This window comes from Larimichthys crocea, chromosome XV (genome assembly GCF_000972845.2).
Source record: "Larimichthys crocea isolate SSNF chromosome XV, L_crocea_2.0, whole genome shotgun sequence".
NCBI classification, from domain to species: Eukaryota; Metazoa; Chordata; class Actinopteri; family Sciaenidae; genus Larimichthys; species Larimichthys crocea.
Genome location: NC_040025.1, coordinates 22,247,301 through 22,260,585, shown reverse-complemented (window position 1 = coordinate 22,260,585; position 13,285 = coordinate 22,247,301). Strand labels below are relative to the sequence as shown.

General features: G+C 38.8%; 2 protein-coding genes across 5 annotated transcripts in view; both read left to right on the top strand.

The window, feature by feature from the left end:
* Positions 1-2,311, top strand: part of LOC104935331 (solute carrier family 12 member 5) — a 36,796-nt gene extending 34,485 nt beyond the window's left edge. The window contains exon 26 of the mRNA XM_019267763.2: positions 869-2,311. Within this exon, the coding sequence (XP_019123308.1) occupies positions 869-2,167 (1,299 nt within the window). The 3' untranslated portion in view covers positions 2,168-2,311. The remainder of the gene's footprint in view (positions 1-868) is intronic.
* A 3,377-nt stretch (positions 2,312-5,688) lies between these two features.
* On the top strand, positions 5,689-13,039 carry rbm39b (RNA binding motif protein 39b). 4 transcript variants are annotated; one of them, XM_027288452.1, is made up of 15 exons: positions 5,689-5,966; positions 6,976-7,033; positions 8,648-8,697; positions 8,788-8,997; positions 9,122-9,175; positions 9,631-9,748; positions 9,840-9,992; positions 10,132-10,269; positions 10,358-10,423; positions 10,508-10,712; positions 11,320-11,406; positions 11,493-11,589; positions 12,094-12,199; positions 12,322-12,400; positions 12,491-13,039. In XM_027288452.1, the coding sequence occupies exons 2-15, from the start codon at positions 6,983-6,985 to the stop codon at positions 12,589-12,591; spliced, it is 1,515 nt and encodes a 504-aa protein (XP_027144253.1). In that variant the 5' UTR covers positions 5,689-5,966; positions 6,976-6,982; the 3' UTR covers positions 12,592-13,039. The 4 variants fall into 4 exon arrangements, with proteins under 4 accessions (XP_027144253.1, XP_027144252.1, XP_010749479.1 ...); XM_027288451.1 differs by having other exon boundaries at positions 9,840-9,998; XM_010751177.3 differs by having other exon boundaries at positions 5,690-5,966; positions 8,806-8,997.
* Positions 13,040-13,285: the final 246 nt, after the last annotated feature.

Here is a 13,285-nt window from a genome sequence, read left to right as displayed (position 1 = left end):
AAAATAACCAAAGTACAAAAAAATGGGCCTAGCTCAACCTTATCTGGGAGAAAAGAAAAAGCAAACAAAAGGCCTGATTATATTATCTACCAAAATCTCTGAAGACAATGAAAATACCTCAGCAAGTCATAAAGCAAAGACAGAGAGAGAGCAACACAAGAAAAAATTAAATAACTAAAACTAAAAATGTCTGCTGGTGTTACAGGAAATGTTAGAGGTTCACCATCAGTCCGTATGGTTCATCTTTTGGGGACCATAAATGTGTACAAAATGGCAGTTCATCTACAGATAGAAATGTTACACTACACCTTTGAAGGGTGCAAACTTATTTTATGAGATGAAGTAAGAGTTAAGGATACATAGCCTGCTACTATTTTAAAGGAGGAACATAAAACCTAAAATGGACACCATTTGCAGTACATGTTTCATTCATTTACTGTTTAATAAATATATATATTCTGATGTCAGGTGCATACACTTTACAAGACAAGCTAGTGTGAATTTACAGATATAAGTACATACTGCATTTTTCTATTAGATTACCACAAAATGTTGATGTTTCTGAACAGTACATTTTATTACAATAGCCAAAGTCCACACAGCAGTGTTTCTCAGTGAGGGCAATATTGCTTATGTTGGCATGACATAACATTCTTTACCAAAGCCTTTGACCTGTCTTATCTACACAGATAAAGCAGGCTGCAAAGGAAATTGCCGCCATTTGCCCCAAAGAGCTGTCAGGATGAAGACACAGTCAGCCAACCTTCGAGTGAAATTACCTGTGTTTGTGTTTGTTGCAGAGGTGGCTATTGTTGGCTTGTATGCTGCATTTGTCACCTACGATGAGCATGCGGACGCCAGATTTCAGCACAACAAGACAAACCCCATGGACAATGCAGTTTACAAGGACTATCCTTTTTTTACTGACGTACAGGTGATGATATTCATTGGCTTTGGGTGCCTGCTGGCATTTTTTCGACTCTATGGCTTTAGTGGAATGGTTTTTAACTTCCTGACGGCTACTTTTGCAATCCAGTGGGCCATCTTGGTGCAGGGGTACTTCCAGTTCAGCCACGATGGTAAGATCCACCTCGGAGTGATCAACCTCATAAATGCAGAGTTTGCATGCGCCGTGGTGCTGATATCTTTCGGGGCAGTGCTGGGAAAGACGAGTCCATTGCAGCTGCTGATCATGGCTCTGTTGGAAGTGCCTGTGTTTGCAGTCACAGAGTGGGTTGTGCTCAAGTACATAAAGATCAATGATGCAGGAGGCTCTATTCTTATTCATCTCTTTGCCTGTTACTTCGGTTTGGGTGTCACTTTTGTACTGTACAGACCTCGCCTAAATGAAGGCCATGCAAAGGAGAACACCAGCTACCAATCTGACATCCTCTCTGTGATGGGGACCTTGTTCCTCTGGGTGTTCTGGCCCTCTTTCAACTCAGCATTAACCCTGAAAGGAGACGATCAGCACAGAGCCATCCTCCACACCTTCATCGGCCTCAGTGCCTCCACCCTCACAGCCTTTGCTCTCTCTGCCATGCTGAACAAAAACGGTAAGCTCACCATGGCTGATGTTCAAAATGTGACCCTGGCTGGAGGTGTGACAGTCGGGGCGTCTGTGGATATGATGATATCACCTGCAGCTGCGTACGCTCTGGGTATGATTGGCTGCACTGCATGCATGCTTGGTTACAAATACTTGAGCCCCTTCCTGGCACGGCGCTTCAGGATCCAGGATCAGTGTGGAATACATAATTTGCACGGTCTAACAGGACTTATATCCTGTACTGCAGGGATATGTGCTATACTGATGGCTAAAGAGGAAGTTTATGGTCCCAGTTTGTATGAGATATTTACCTACAGAGCACCGGTGGAAGGAGACCCTAAGCTTCAGGAGCTCCAGATGTTGATCCCTGGCTTACAGCCAGGGTTGGGGAGGACTGCCCAGGAACAGGCTCTCTGTCAGGTTGCAGCTGTCTTCTCTACAATAGGAGCGTCAGTGCTGGGAGGCATCCTCACCGGCTTAGTGTTGAAGCTGCCATACTTCGCATCACCATCCGATGATTTCTGCTTTGATGATGAATTGTTTTTTGATGTTCCTCCAGACTATGATTCGCCGCTTAAACTCAGTAACACAATCCCAACAGAGGACTCTGCTGCCTGATGTGATCAATGTGAAGAAGAAAATGTAAATAAGCTTATAACTATTAACTGTACTGAAAATATGTTGATCATAAATAATGAAAAACAGTGCCTGTGCCAGTGAGTGTTACAGCGGTCTGACTTTGCAATGTGAAATAAACGCTTTTTAAACACTGTGTGTACATTTATTTACTAGCAATTATGATAAAAATTAAAAAATTCAAGAAGAGTCAAATATATAAAAATATGCACATTAACCAAGAAACAATTAAATCAAAATAAAAAATAAACAACAAATTGAATGCAAGAACAGAACAATACTGATTACATAACCTTTGGTACATTAAAGAGAAGAACAAAGGCAGCAATGAATGATGAAGGTAAATAAGAGCAGCAACATCTTGTGAATAAGTACTGAAGTCATGAAAAAATATATTATATTATACTATTATAAATGTAAATAAAAGCAGGACAAGTTTCCTGCAATTAAATGTATCATACATGAAACAGTGATGTGTAAGATAAAGACATATAAAGGTTTGAAAGATGAGTTTTGCTAATATAATGTTAGCATTAATCATTAATAACAGGAGTTGCACTTTTAATCACTTGAACGTCAATATGCTGTGCAGATGTTTGTTTTTTTAGTCATCGCTAGATGGTGGCACAGACTTGTGAGACGATCTAACGTCTCTGTTCTCGCGAGAAAACGCGATACTACAAAGTACCAGAGGGTGTTTGAACCCTCGGAAATGTTTTCCAGGCAAACAAACTGAGGCTTTGCGTAAATCCACTGAAGCTGTTTAATGTTTAGACCTACAGAGGGCGCGAAAGCAAACATGTATATATAAAGAGCCTCAAACTTTTTATATATTTATACAGCCTATAGTCTAAAAATATACAGTTTAATAACAGTTTATATTATGTTTCAACAGAGAGAAAAACAAACAAACATTGACAGTAGAAATAAAAAATTACATAAAAAATGTAATATTAATGTATTAATATTTATTATTTCATATTACATTTTTAAAAGATGCGACTTAAATGATTAAATCAGTTATCAAAACAGTCGCTGATTGGCTGATAATTTATTGACGAGAGACTAATCAACTAATTGAATACTTGATCAATGATTTAAACTTAGTTTTTACGTACTTAAATGTTTTGTTTTGTTTTTTATCTGGATAGTAATAGTCATCAAGAAGTCAACTGTAATGTAGTATAGACTAAAAAGTACAAACGCAGTACAACGTTGATTTATACAGCATGCATCTTTAAAAAACAAGGTTTCCAAAGAGATTCACAGAGCAGAGGACAAACAAAACAATGCAATGAAATCTGGGTATTCTAAAAGTTCAGAAATCAAAGAATAGCAGAACAGTGTTAGTGATGCTGTACTGTACAGAAATACAGGATTTATGTGTATGGATGTGTACTATGGCCTCCCTCCTTCTATTTGTTGTTACTGTTTAATTTGTTTGTCTCTGTACTTGTTTTGTGTTGAAGTGTTTATCTGTACTGCTTATAGTGTAGTAGTACTAAATGCTGTGACTTTCATTCATTGTCTACATCTTTATTTAATTGTATATAGTGTATCGCTATTTGAAGTTTATTTCTATATATGTTTTTAAATGTTTTATATAGTTAATTGTTTACTAATTTCTCTGTACATGTTTAATTTCTTAGCACTGGTATAATTTAAATTCAGATTTATTTTATAGGTTAATTTTAATGCATGTTTACTGTGTCAATTGTAAGTTTAATGTATGTTTACATGCTGCTACTGAATGCTACTGGAAGTCTTTGATAGCTCAGTCCATAGAGACTTGGCTTGGAGGGTGGCCGGTTCAAGTTCAGTATGGACCTCCTCCTGGGCACTGCTGAAGTGCCCTTGAGCAAGGCACTGAACCATGTGTACACCAAGATGCTCCACAAAGAGACACAGGAAGTCTTTCCTACCTGTGAGCAACAGTCCTCCCTCAAAATATCAGACACTCCAAGTTAAGTCCAGTAGCTATCGTAATTGCTTGTGCAATAAATAAGTGCAATTTTCTCATGCATGCATACTGCACTTTAAACAATCAGTGTCTATTCTCTGTACAGTCTCTCAAAGACTAAATTCTTTATAAGGTTTTAGATTTATATATCGTATAGTTCACTGTTACTTGGCTTTTATCTTACTGTTTTTGGTTTTAGTTAACTGTTACTTATATCCTGTGTATATAGTGTTAAATTGTACATCTTATAGGTGTATAGTGATGAAGTTTTTTCTTGGGATGTTATGTTATGTTGTGATGTTCAAATGTTTTTCCTTTTTCTTGCTTTTACTTACTATCTAACTTACCGTTTGGGAGCTTCTGTAACAAACACAATTTCCCTGCAGGGATTAATAAAGTATTTTTGGTTCTGATGTGTACACAAACGTGTGTGTGTGTATTTCGGGTTAAAATGCATGTGAAACTGAGTGACTAACTTCTTCAAAAATGCTCAATAAAGATTTTTTTTTTAAAAGTAATTGAGTAAATGTATTGAGAAAGTTACATTACACACTGATACTTGGCCTATGTGTGGAGGAAGTATCAGTATCAGTTTCAGGAAGAGAGCGGTGCAGTGTTTCAGACTTTACAACACCTGCACCCTGATCATGTTGTAGTCTCCTGTTGATGTCTATTGCAATTTTTTTTTCTATTTTATTTCATTTATACCTTGCAGTTATTATTTATATCATGGTCACTTACTTTTGTAATATTATTTATATATTGGTCATTTTACATTACAATACTCTTTTTATATATCATGCCACTTTTATCCTCAGTACTAGTCTGTTTTGAAGGTTGATTGTTTTTCGTGTTTAATATTTAGGTTCAGGGGCGCCGCCAGGAATTTTGGGCCCCATGACAACAAAATCATATTGGGCCCCCTCTGCGCAGCTGTTGTCACCACATCTCTAGGACCTAACTATCCCATCAAAAGCTTTACATAACTCTAATCAAAGGCTTGCAATTGTTTTGCGTCTTGTAGTTCAATACTAGTACTAGCACAATATTTACTGCTGGTGATTTTACATGCATGCAAGTCTGCATACAGTATGCAGTGCAGTTCACTATTTGATGCAAGATTAAAAGCCACCATAAAAATGTGGTAAAGGCCATTTTTATTTAACTTTTACTGCCCAAAACACGTAAAAAACAAAGAGATAATTCATTTCATTATTATATTTGAAATATATATACTCAATCATGATGGTTTAATCATTTTATATTGGTGTTTACCAATTTTTTGGGGCCCCTGTCAGTCGTGGGCCTAACTTTTACCCCCTATATGGTGCCCCTGTGTAGGTTATAGATATTTCTGTCTGTTTATTGTGTGTTTTTTTTTTTGTTGCTGTTTTGTTTTTTGTCTTTTCTACTCTTTTCTAATCCTGTAGTGTATGCTACACTTTCCTCTGCTGCTGTAACAAGTACATTTCCCCGTGGTGGGATGAATAAACTATATCTAATCTATCAATCTATCATCTCCAGTAGGTGGCAGTAAAGGCGACACTAAACATTGGCGCCGCCGCGAGGCATCAAAGCAGCAGGAAGAAGACGAAGAAGAAGGAAGGCAGCGAGCATTTAGACACCAGGCCGCGACCTGCCCGCTCCGGTTAGCTGCTAAAAAAAAAAAAAAAAAAAAAACGTTACATAACTTCGACAAATTGTGCTTCCATCTCAGCATTGTGTGACCTGCCGAGAGCGGAGGCGTCGAGACGAGTCTCTCCAGCAGCGCGTTTGCCGTGATATCTTGACTTTGGCACGACGGTTCATCAAATTCAAACGGTAACCGTCAATGTTTGCTGCCGTTAGCTCGGCCTGCTAACTTACCGCTTGTTTTTCTTGTAACGTAAACATGACGCGGGCCGCTTGTTGTGGACTCAGTGAGGTTTAAAGTTGATCCCTACATGCCTATATCTACCTATTTAATCGATCTCTACGTGATAAATTCAGTCAACAGCAGCGGCGGGTTCAATAATAATGCTTTATTTAAAATTAAGCTCAACCGCGAGGTGGCTAGTTAGCGTTAGCTTCAGCGTTGCGGTGCAACGCGTGTTTATCCTGCTGTGTTCCCACCGATGTTTTCAAGAATAAGTCGACATCTGAGCTCTATGTGACCTCTGTCCGAAGAGTGTTAAAATTAGACGGATAGGTTGTGTTTGTATGTGTCGCATCCAAGGTTAAATCCGTGATATTGATGGATATATTTAAAGGAAGTTGGGTCGAACTCCGTGTAACACACCGCCATCTAACTACGTTTTTAAGCCTTTATCACATTGGTGTGCCTTTCTTTCACGCGTAATGTGTCAAAATATGCTAGAAAATATGTGGTTTCATGTGTCAGGATAAAAGTATACCAAATTACAAGAATACAACATTAAAAACAGGTTAAAATGCAATTGAAGTCGGATGGAAAAGGCGATTTTTAAACAGGTTTGAGTGCGGACTTGAATTGTTAGCTTCGAGAATGTTCAATAACATTACACACTGATACTTGGCCTGTGTGGAGGAAGTATCAGTAACACACCGTCTAGTATCGTTGCCATCTCTTTTTTTTTTTAAAGCTTTTTTTTATCCCACTAGTGTGCATTTCTTTCACACGTAATGTGTCAAAGCATGATAGAAAAATGTGGTTTCATGTGTCAGGATAAAAGTGAAAGCTGATTTTTATTAATTTTTTTTGGTTGTTTAGGCCGCGTAAAGCTTCAGCCATGTTCCCCAAACTTTGTACCTGAACACAAACACGCTCGCGCTCGGTGATACTCATGTAAATCATTGTTTTTGTCTCCCACAGGATCATCATGGCTGATGATTTTGACGTAGAGGCCATGCTGGAGGCTCCATACAGAAAGGTGGGTTGCTGTCTACAGAGCTGAGGCCTGTTTTCACTGTTATGATTTTTTTTTACTCTTGAGTCCTTTTATTTTTTATTTTTTTATATTTGCTACTGTGACAAAGTTTTTTACTTGAATGTTTGTGTGGTGTGATTGAGTATTTAAAACGCAATACAGAATTATAAATAAATCCACATCTATCTCTCTTTATAGACTTCCCTAATGATATCTCACCTCTACTCCCATGAATTCATCTTTGATTCCACTGTGAACTGTGAAAAAAAGGAAGGTAGTTATTGTGCATATACTGATGTACTGTGGTTCACCTTTAGGACTAAAAGAGATTCAACCTAGAACATCCAATCCGTATTCGGTTGCAACAAGGTGAATGCCAATGGTTGATAAGCCCATCCTTACCTGTCCAGCAAAGGAGGCAGTATTCAGATTTACAATCTGCATGCCATCAGTGTCTCTGAATGTAATCAGACTTTAAAGCCCTAGTTACACTGGGTGGTTTTTACAGTAATAAATCACCCTGAGGTAATTCAACTTTAACTAAATGCTCTCCAGTAAGAATCATCGTATTATCGCTCAGTAAACATGATTTATAGTTGAATTGTTTATCAACTCCCCTAAATCAAAACGTTGCAGTTTTACGGAGCTTAGAAAAAGTCGACAAAACCCGAGCTGTGCTATGATTTTTTTTTTTCTATGGCAAGATGCAGCCAAATAATTTTCTCTTGCATGTAAATATGAATACTGCCTCTTTGCCTTAGTCAACTGTAATGTGAATCAGCATCTTGATTTTTGCATGCTACCCGATACCACAGATTGATATATTACTAGAATGACTGTGAACATAGATACTTCTATCTAGCATCATTGTATTATGAAGTGAGTTATTTTTCAGTAGTTAATAATTCCTTAAGTCAAAAGGTCTAGGTAATATTACTCATATTTATATATATTATGCAGACTACAGATAATGGAAGTGTAACACGTGGCTGAATTAATGGATTTATTTCATTTTTATTTTTTTAATTTATTCATTTATTTTCTTGGGCGTCAATATTACTAAGAAGTGTGAATCCCTGTTTGCTTCAGGGCAAGATGTGTGACAGAGGTGGCATCGAGCTCTTACAGTCCAAGAACGAAAATGGGTGAAGATCACTGGACTGACACCAACCACACAGGATCTCTTTTAGTGGTCGTGGGCCATGCGTGGTCACATGATTAGGCACAAATAGTGGCAGTGGCATTGGTACGACCTATTAGGAGGGGGGAATGGTGGAGATGATCTGACTACTGTCAAAGCTTCCTGAACTCAGCTAATATGTTGGACAATCTCCCTTAACTTTGCTTTGTTGCATTATGTACTGAGCAGCCTTGTAAATAAATAAATTTAAAAAAAAAAAGATAAAAGAAAAGAAAAAAAAAAGAAACGGGAGTGGGATGGGAAGTTATTGGGGTGGTGGAAGGACACTGTCCGGACATGACAGTAGGAAGTTTGAAGTATTATTATTAATTGAATATATTCTGCATTTTCTCTTGTCCCACCCCATCCCCTTTACCTTGACGACTTGAAATGTTTCATCTACGTCCTCATGATGTTCTTCTATCAACCTTGCTTAGGATGAGATCAAGTCCTCTCATGCAAATGGACATGACGACCAGAACAAGAAGTAAGTGTTGGGCTTCATGCGATTGAACCCTTGTTACTACGTTATTAATTTAATTTCGAGATGTGTTTTCACTCTGCACAACGATAGCAGTGTTGTGACATGTTTCAGGAAAAGGAGGAGTCGAAGCAAGAGCCGAAGCCCAGGCTCTAAGAAGAGAAGAAGCAGGAGCCGAGACAAAAAGAAGGGCAAGAAGAGAAGCAGGAGCCGAGAAAGAAAGCGAAGCCGTAGCAGAGAGCGCCATCGCAGCGGCTCCCGAAGCAAGGAACGCTCCGGCCGATACAAAGCACGCAAAAGCCCCATGTATGTGATCCTTTTTTAAATATGACAGCACTCTGTTTATAATTTATTACATGCCCTCGTGTTGTTTTACACATACATTTTTGGAAAGCTTTATTAAAATCTAAAAAACTTTTTTGTATTTTAGCCGGAAACGTTCCAAAAGTCGAAGTCCCTTCAAAAAAGAAAAGAGTCCCATCAGGTGAGAGGAGTTTTCACATATTTCTAAGTCTGGTTTTGTTTTAGCACACAGGAATCAAATAATTCACTCACTTTTTATTATTTTAATGCATCTTTATTTTCTGAGGATGACATTGAGCCGTAAACGCCTGATCAATATGGCTGCCAGCTGATATCAGCCTCCTGCAGACATTATCTGTTAATGCACCAACATTATTGAACACTATGAAACAATGCTTGTGGTATTATATTTGTGTCTCTGCAAGGTTTATCCAGCAACTGTGGCAAGCAGAAGAGAGGAGGCAGCTTAAATTTAACTTTATTTAGGTTAAATATTCTGATTCAAATGTTTCATTTGAAATTTGAGCAGCAACGGGAATCTGTCAGGCTCTGTCTAGGATTATTAGTATTCATTTAATTATTTATAAAATGGTGCAACTTTTTTTAACATTTCTGTTTTTTTTCCCCCCTTTCAAGGCAACCAATTGACAATCTCACACCAGAGGAGAGGGATGCCCGCACAGTTTTCTGCATGCAGCTCGCTGCAAGAATCAGAGCCCGAGACCTGGAAGATTTCTTCTCGGCTGTCGGAAAAGTCAGTTCATCTCCCAAGTTATTGTCTTATTGTATAATGCAGTGACCTGCGTGTAGAAGTGATCAAACAAATCATCCATTTGTCTCTGTAGGTGAGAGATGTGAGAATGATCTCAGACAGAAACTCCAGGAGATCAAAGGGCATCGCATACATCGAGTTCGTGGAGGCTTCGTCTGTACCGCTGGCGATTGGATTGACCGGCCAGAGGCTTTTAGGAGTGCCCATCATTGTACAGGCCTCACAGGTTATGGTAACTTAATCTAAATACAGACTGCAATGTTTTCCTATTTGAATGAAATAACAACTCTTCACACACCTTTGAACAAATAAATTCAGCATAGATATGCTGAATTGACACAATTACATCAATGTACTTATCACAGGCAGAGAAAAACAGAGCTGCAGCTGCTGCCAATAACCTACAGAAGGGCAGTTCGGGTCCGATGCGGCTGTACGTGGGCTCGCTGCACTTCAACATCACTGAAGAAATGCTTCGAGGGATCTTTGAGCCTTTTGGAAAGGTCAGTGAGGAGTTATACAAACACCTAATATATATTTTTTTTACTACTTCTGTAAATGCATTCATTATAATCCTCTATGTTTCCGCAGATCGAAGGTATCCAGCTCATGATGGACAGCGAGACCGGACGATCCAAAGGATACGGCTTCATATCGGTAATTTGAGCATCTGTATCTCATCGACAGTGCTTTAAACTTTGCAGCGAAGTTTGAATCTAACCTCATTTGTTTTTTTTTAAGTTTGCAGATGCAGAATGTGCAAAAAAAGCTCTGGAGCAACTGAACGGCTTTGAGCTGGCCGGTCGTCCAATGAAGGTGGGGCATGTTACAGAGCGCTCAGACTCATCGACAGCCAGCTCGTTCTTGGACAACGATGAACTGGAGAGGACTGGCATCGACCTCGGCACCACAGGGCGTCTACAGCTTATGGCTCGACTAGCAGAAGGTTTGTTATAGCTTGCATCAAAGAGGGGCCAAATTATTTCAGACAGGTCCAGTCCACAATTTTGAGAAATAGCCATCAGATCAATACACTGGCTCAATAGAGTCTTATTGTCATAATTCAAAGCGTCAAAGAAGTGGACATGTTTTTTTTTTTTTTTTTTGGTAACCCAGTGATGTGCTGCAGGTCTGTAGACATGGCATCACAGGCTTCTGTTTAAATTAATCATTCATCAAGAGAAAAGGCTTGTCTCAGGTTTCATCTTCCAAATGGGAGGATTTGCTGGTTTTCTCTGTCATTTCACATTAAACTGAATATATGTTGGGTTTTGGACTCTTACAAAATAATCAGCAGGTTAATCAGAAATAGCTGAAGGAGTCAGTTTTCATCACACCCAACCTTGATTTTCTCTGCACGGGCAACAGCGTAGAAATAACAGCACTGGAATAGTTATAAGTTGTAAATATTCATGCTCTCCACATTTGACCACTGTGACACAGAAAAAGATTTTAATCTAACTGTTGCTTGTTTGGCATGATCTGTCAGCATCATTCTTCATTATGTTTAGATTGTGCAAAGTTTAACTCTTTCTCTCTCTCTCCGTCAACAGGAACCGGTCTAAAGATCCCTCCTGCTGCTCAGCAGGCTCTGCAGATGACAGGGTCCATACCCTTTGGAAACATTGCTGCTCCAGCAGGTGAGCACATCTTGATGATGGGGAAACATTTGTATGCACGTTAAAAAAGAAAATTCAGTGCCAAATCATCTTTGTTTTTGTTTCAGCCGTTCCAGCTCCAGCTCCAAGTCAAGCTCTGAACCTGCCATCACAGCCGCTGGCCACACACTGCCTTCAGCTGTCCAACCTCTTCAACCCACAAGCGTAAGGACGTTATCAGTTGGATGGGTTCACATTGTTTCAAAATAGTGTTAAAGCAACACTCACATGCCTATGTGTGCGTTGAAAAGAGTTTTCCTGTCTCTGTAATTGTTCTTCTGTCCACACTGGCTGTTACTAGACAGCCTGCAACATTCAACGTACATGAAGGAAAATCAGTAGTTTATTTCAAAACATGCGAACCTAACCCTCCTGTTGACCCCAGGAGGGTTAACTCAACAACAGAGTATACTTTCATGTCAACAAGGTCTATTGGCCCTAAATTCCAAAACAAAGGAACAAAAATGTGGCAATGGGTTGGACTGAAGACTAAAGTTTTGAAGAATTGACTTGACAATTTATACTTGACCCAGCGGGGTAATTTTGACCCCAGAGGACAAAATTATGAGGGTTTTATAATAGTATTCCTGAAACAAAGACAAGACTAACAGGCATTCTTTTGTTTTCTAAAGCCACAGAATTTAAACATTACCAAACATGTTTTTTCAGAGAAAACGATCCCAGCTGGGCCATCGAGATCCAAGATGATGTTATTGAGGAGTGCAACAAACACGGAGGGATTGTTCACATTTATGTCGATAAGAACTCTGCTCAAGTAAGTCAACGCTTGAAGATGTTTGTTATCAAAAGGAAAAAGTTCCAGTCGATCTACAGACTTCACTGTGGACATTTTAGTAGAAAATAGTTTAATAGGAACCTTTTGTCTTTTTCACGTAGGGTAACGTGTACGTGAAGTGTCCCTCAATACCAGCAGCAATGGCAACTGTAAATGCACTTCATGGACGCTGGTTTGCAGGTACGTGATGCCGTTTTGTTTTGTATCCTTTGAATATGACCGCAAACAGAATGTTGAGACAGGTTTTAACTTTTTTTTTTTCCTTTCCAGGCAAAATGATAACAGCTGCCTACGTTCCTTTACCAACCTACCACAACCTTTTCCCTGATTCAGTAACGGCAAAGCAGCTTCTAATGCCGGCACGTCGATAGTCTGAGACATGCTTATGAGAGTCAGTGTAAATACATTTGTTTGCATTCATGGAAATGTCATTGAGACAGACGCATTGAAATTAGTTGGCTGTGTGTAATAAAAGTTGCCTCAAGTTCATGTGTTCACCATTGAAGATTAGGCAATTCTTGTTTTCTTTTGAGTTGCTTTTTTTTTTTTGTGGGTGTGTTGTAAACTACCACTTAGAAGTAATCTGCAGGTATCTATTGGTCTGTACGTTTTTAAATATTACTGTCTTATCTGCTTGTTTAAATCAACAGTTTTAGATTTAAAATAAATTGCAAAGAGTTACAGAAATGTTGGGTTAATAGGCCTTTAAATGCCAAAAGTATATCAATGTCAACAATAATCCTTTGTAACTTTTTACAGCCATAATTTCATTTTTTGTATGAAGGCTCCCCAATAAACTTTGGCAAATTTGACAATTCATGTTACGTTTTTGTCCACTTTGTGGGAGTGTGTCATCCCAGGGTTCAGCTTAAATCACTGCCTTTATGATTGAAGTTGTCTTGAGTCACCAGCCTCTGCAGGTCAGACTGACCCTGTTTTATATCTGTACTTAATGTGAATGTGACCCCCCCTAGGATAAGGCCTTTAAATATACATGCTGTGCTCATTTAACATTTAGCTGGTGAACTAAGACTTCACTCGACATGGTCAGAAAGAACTAAAAAT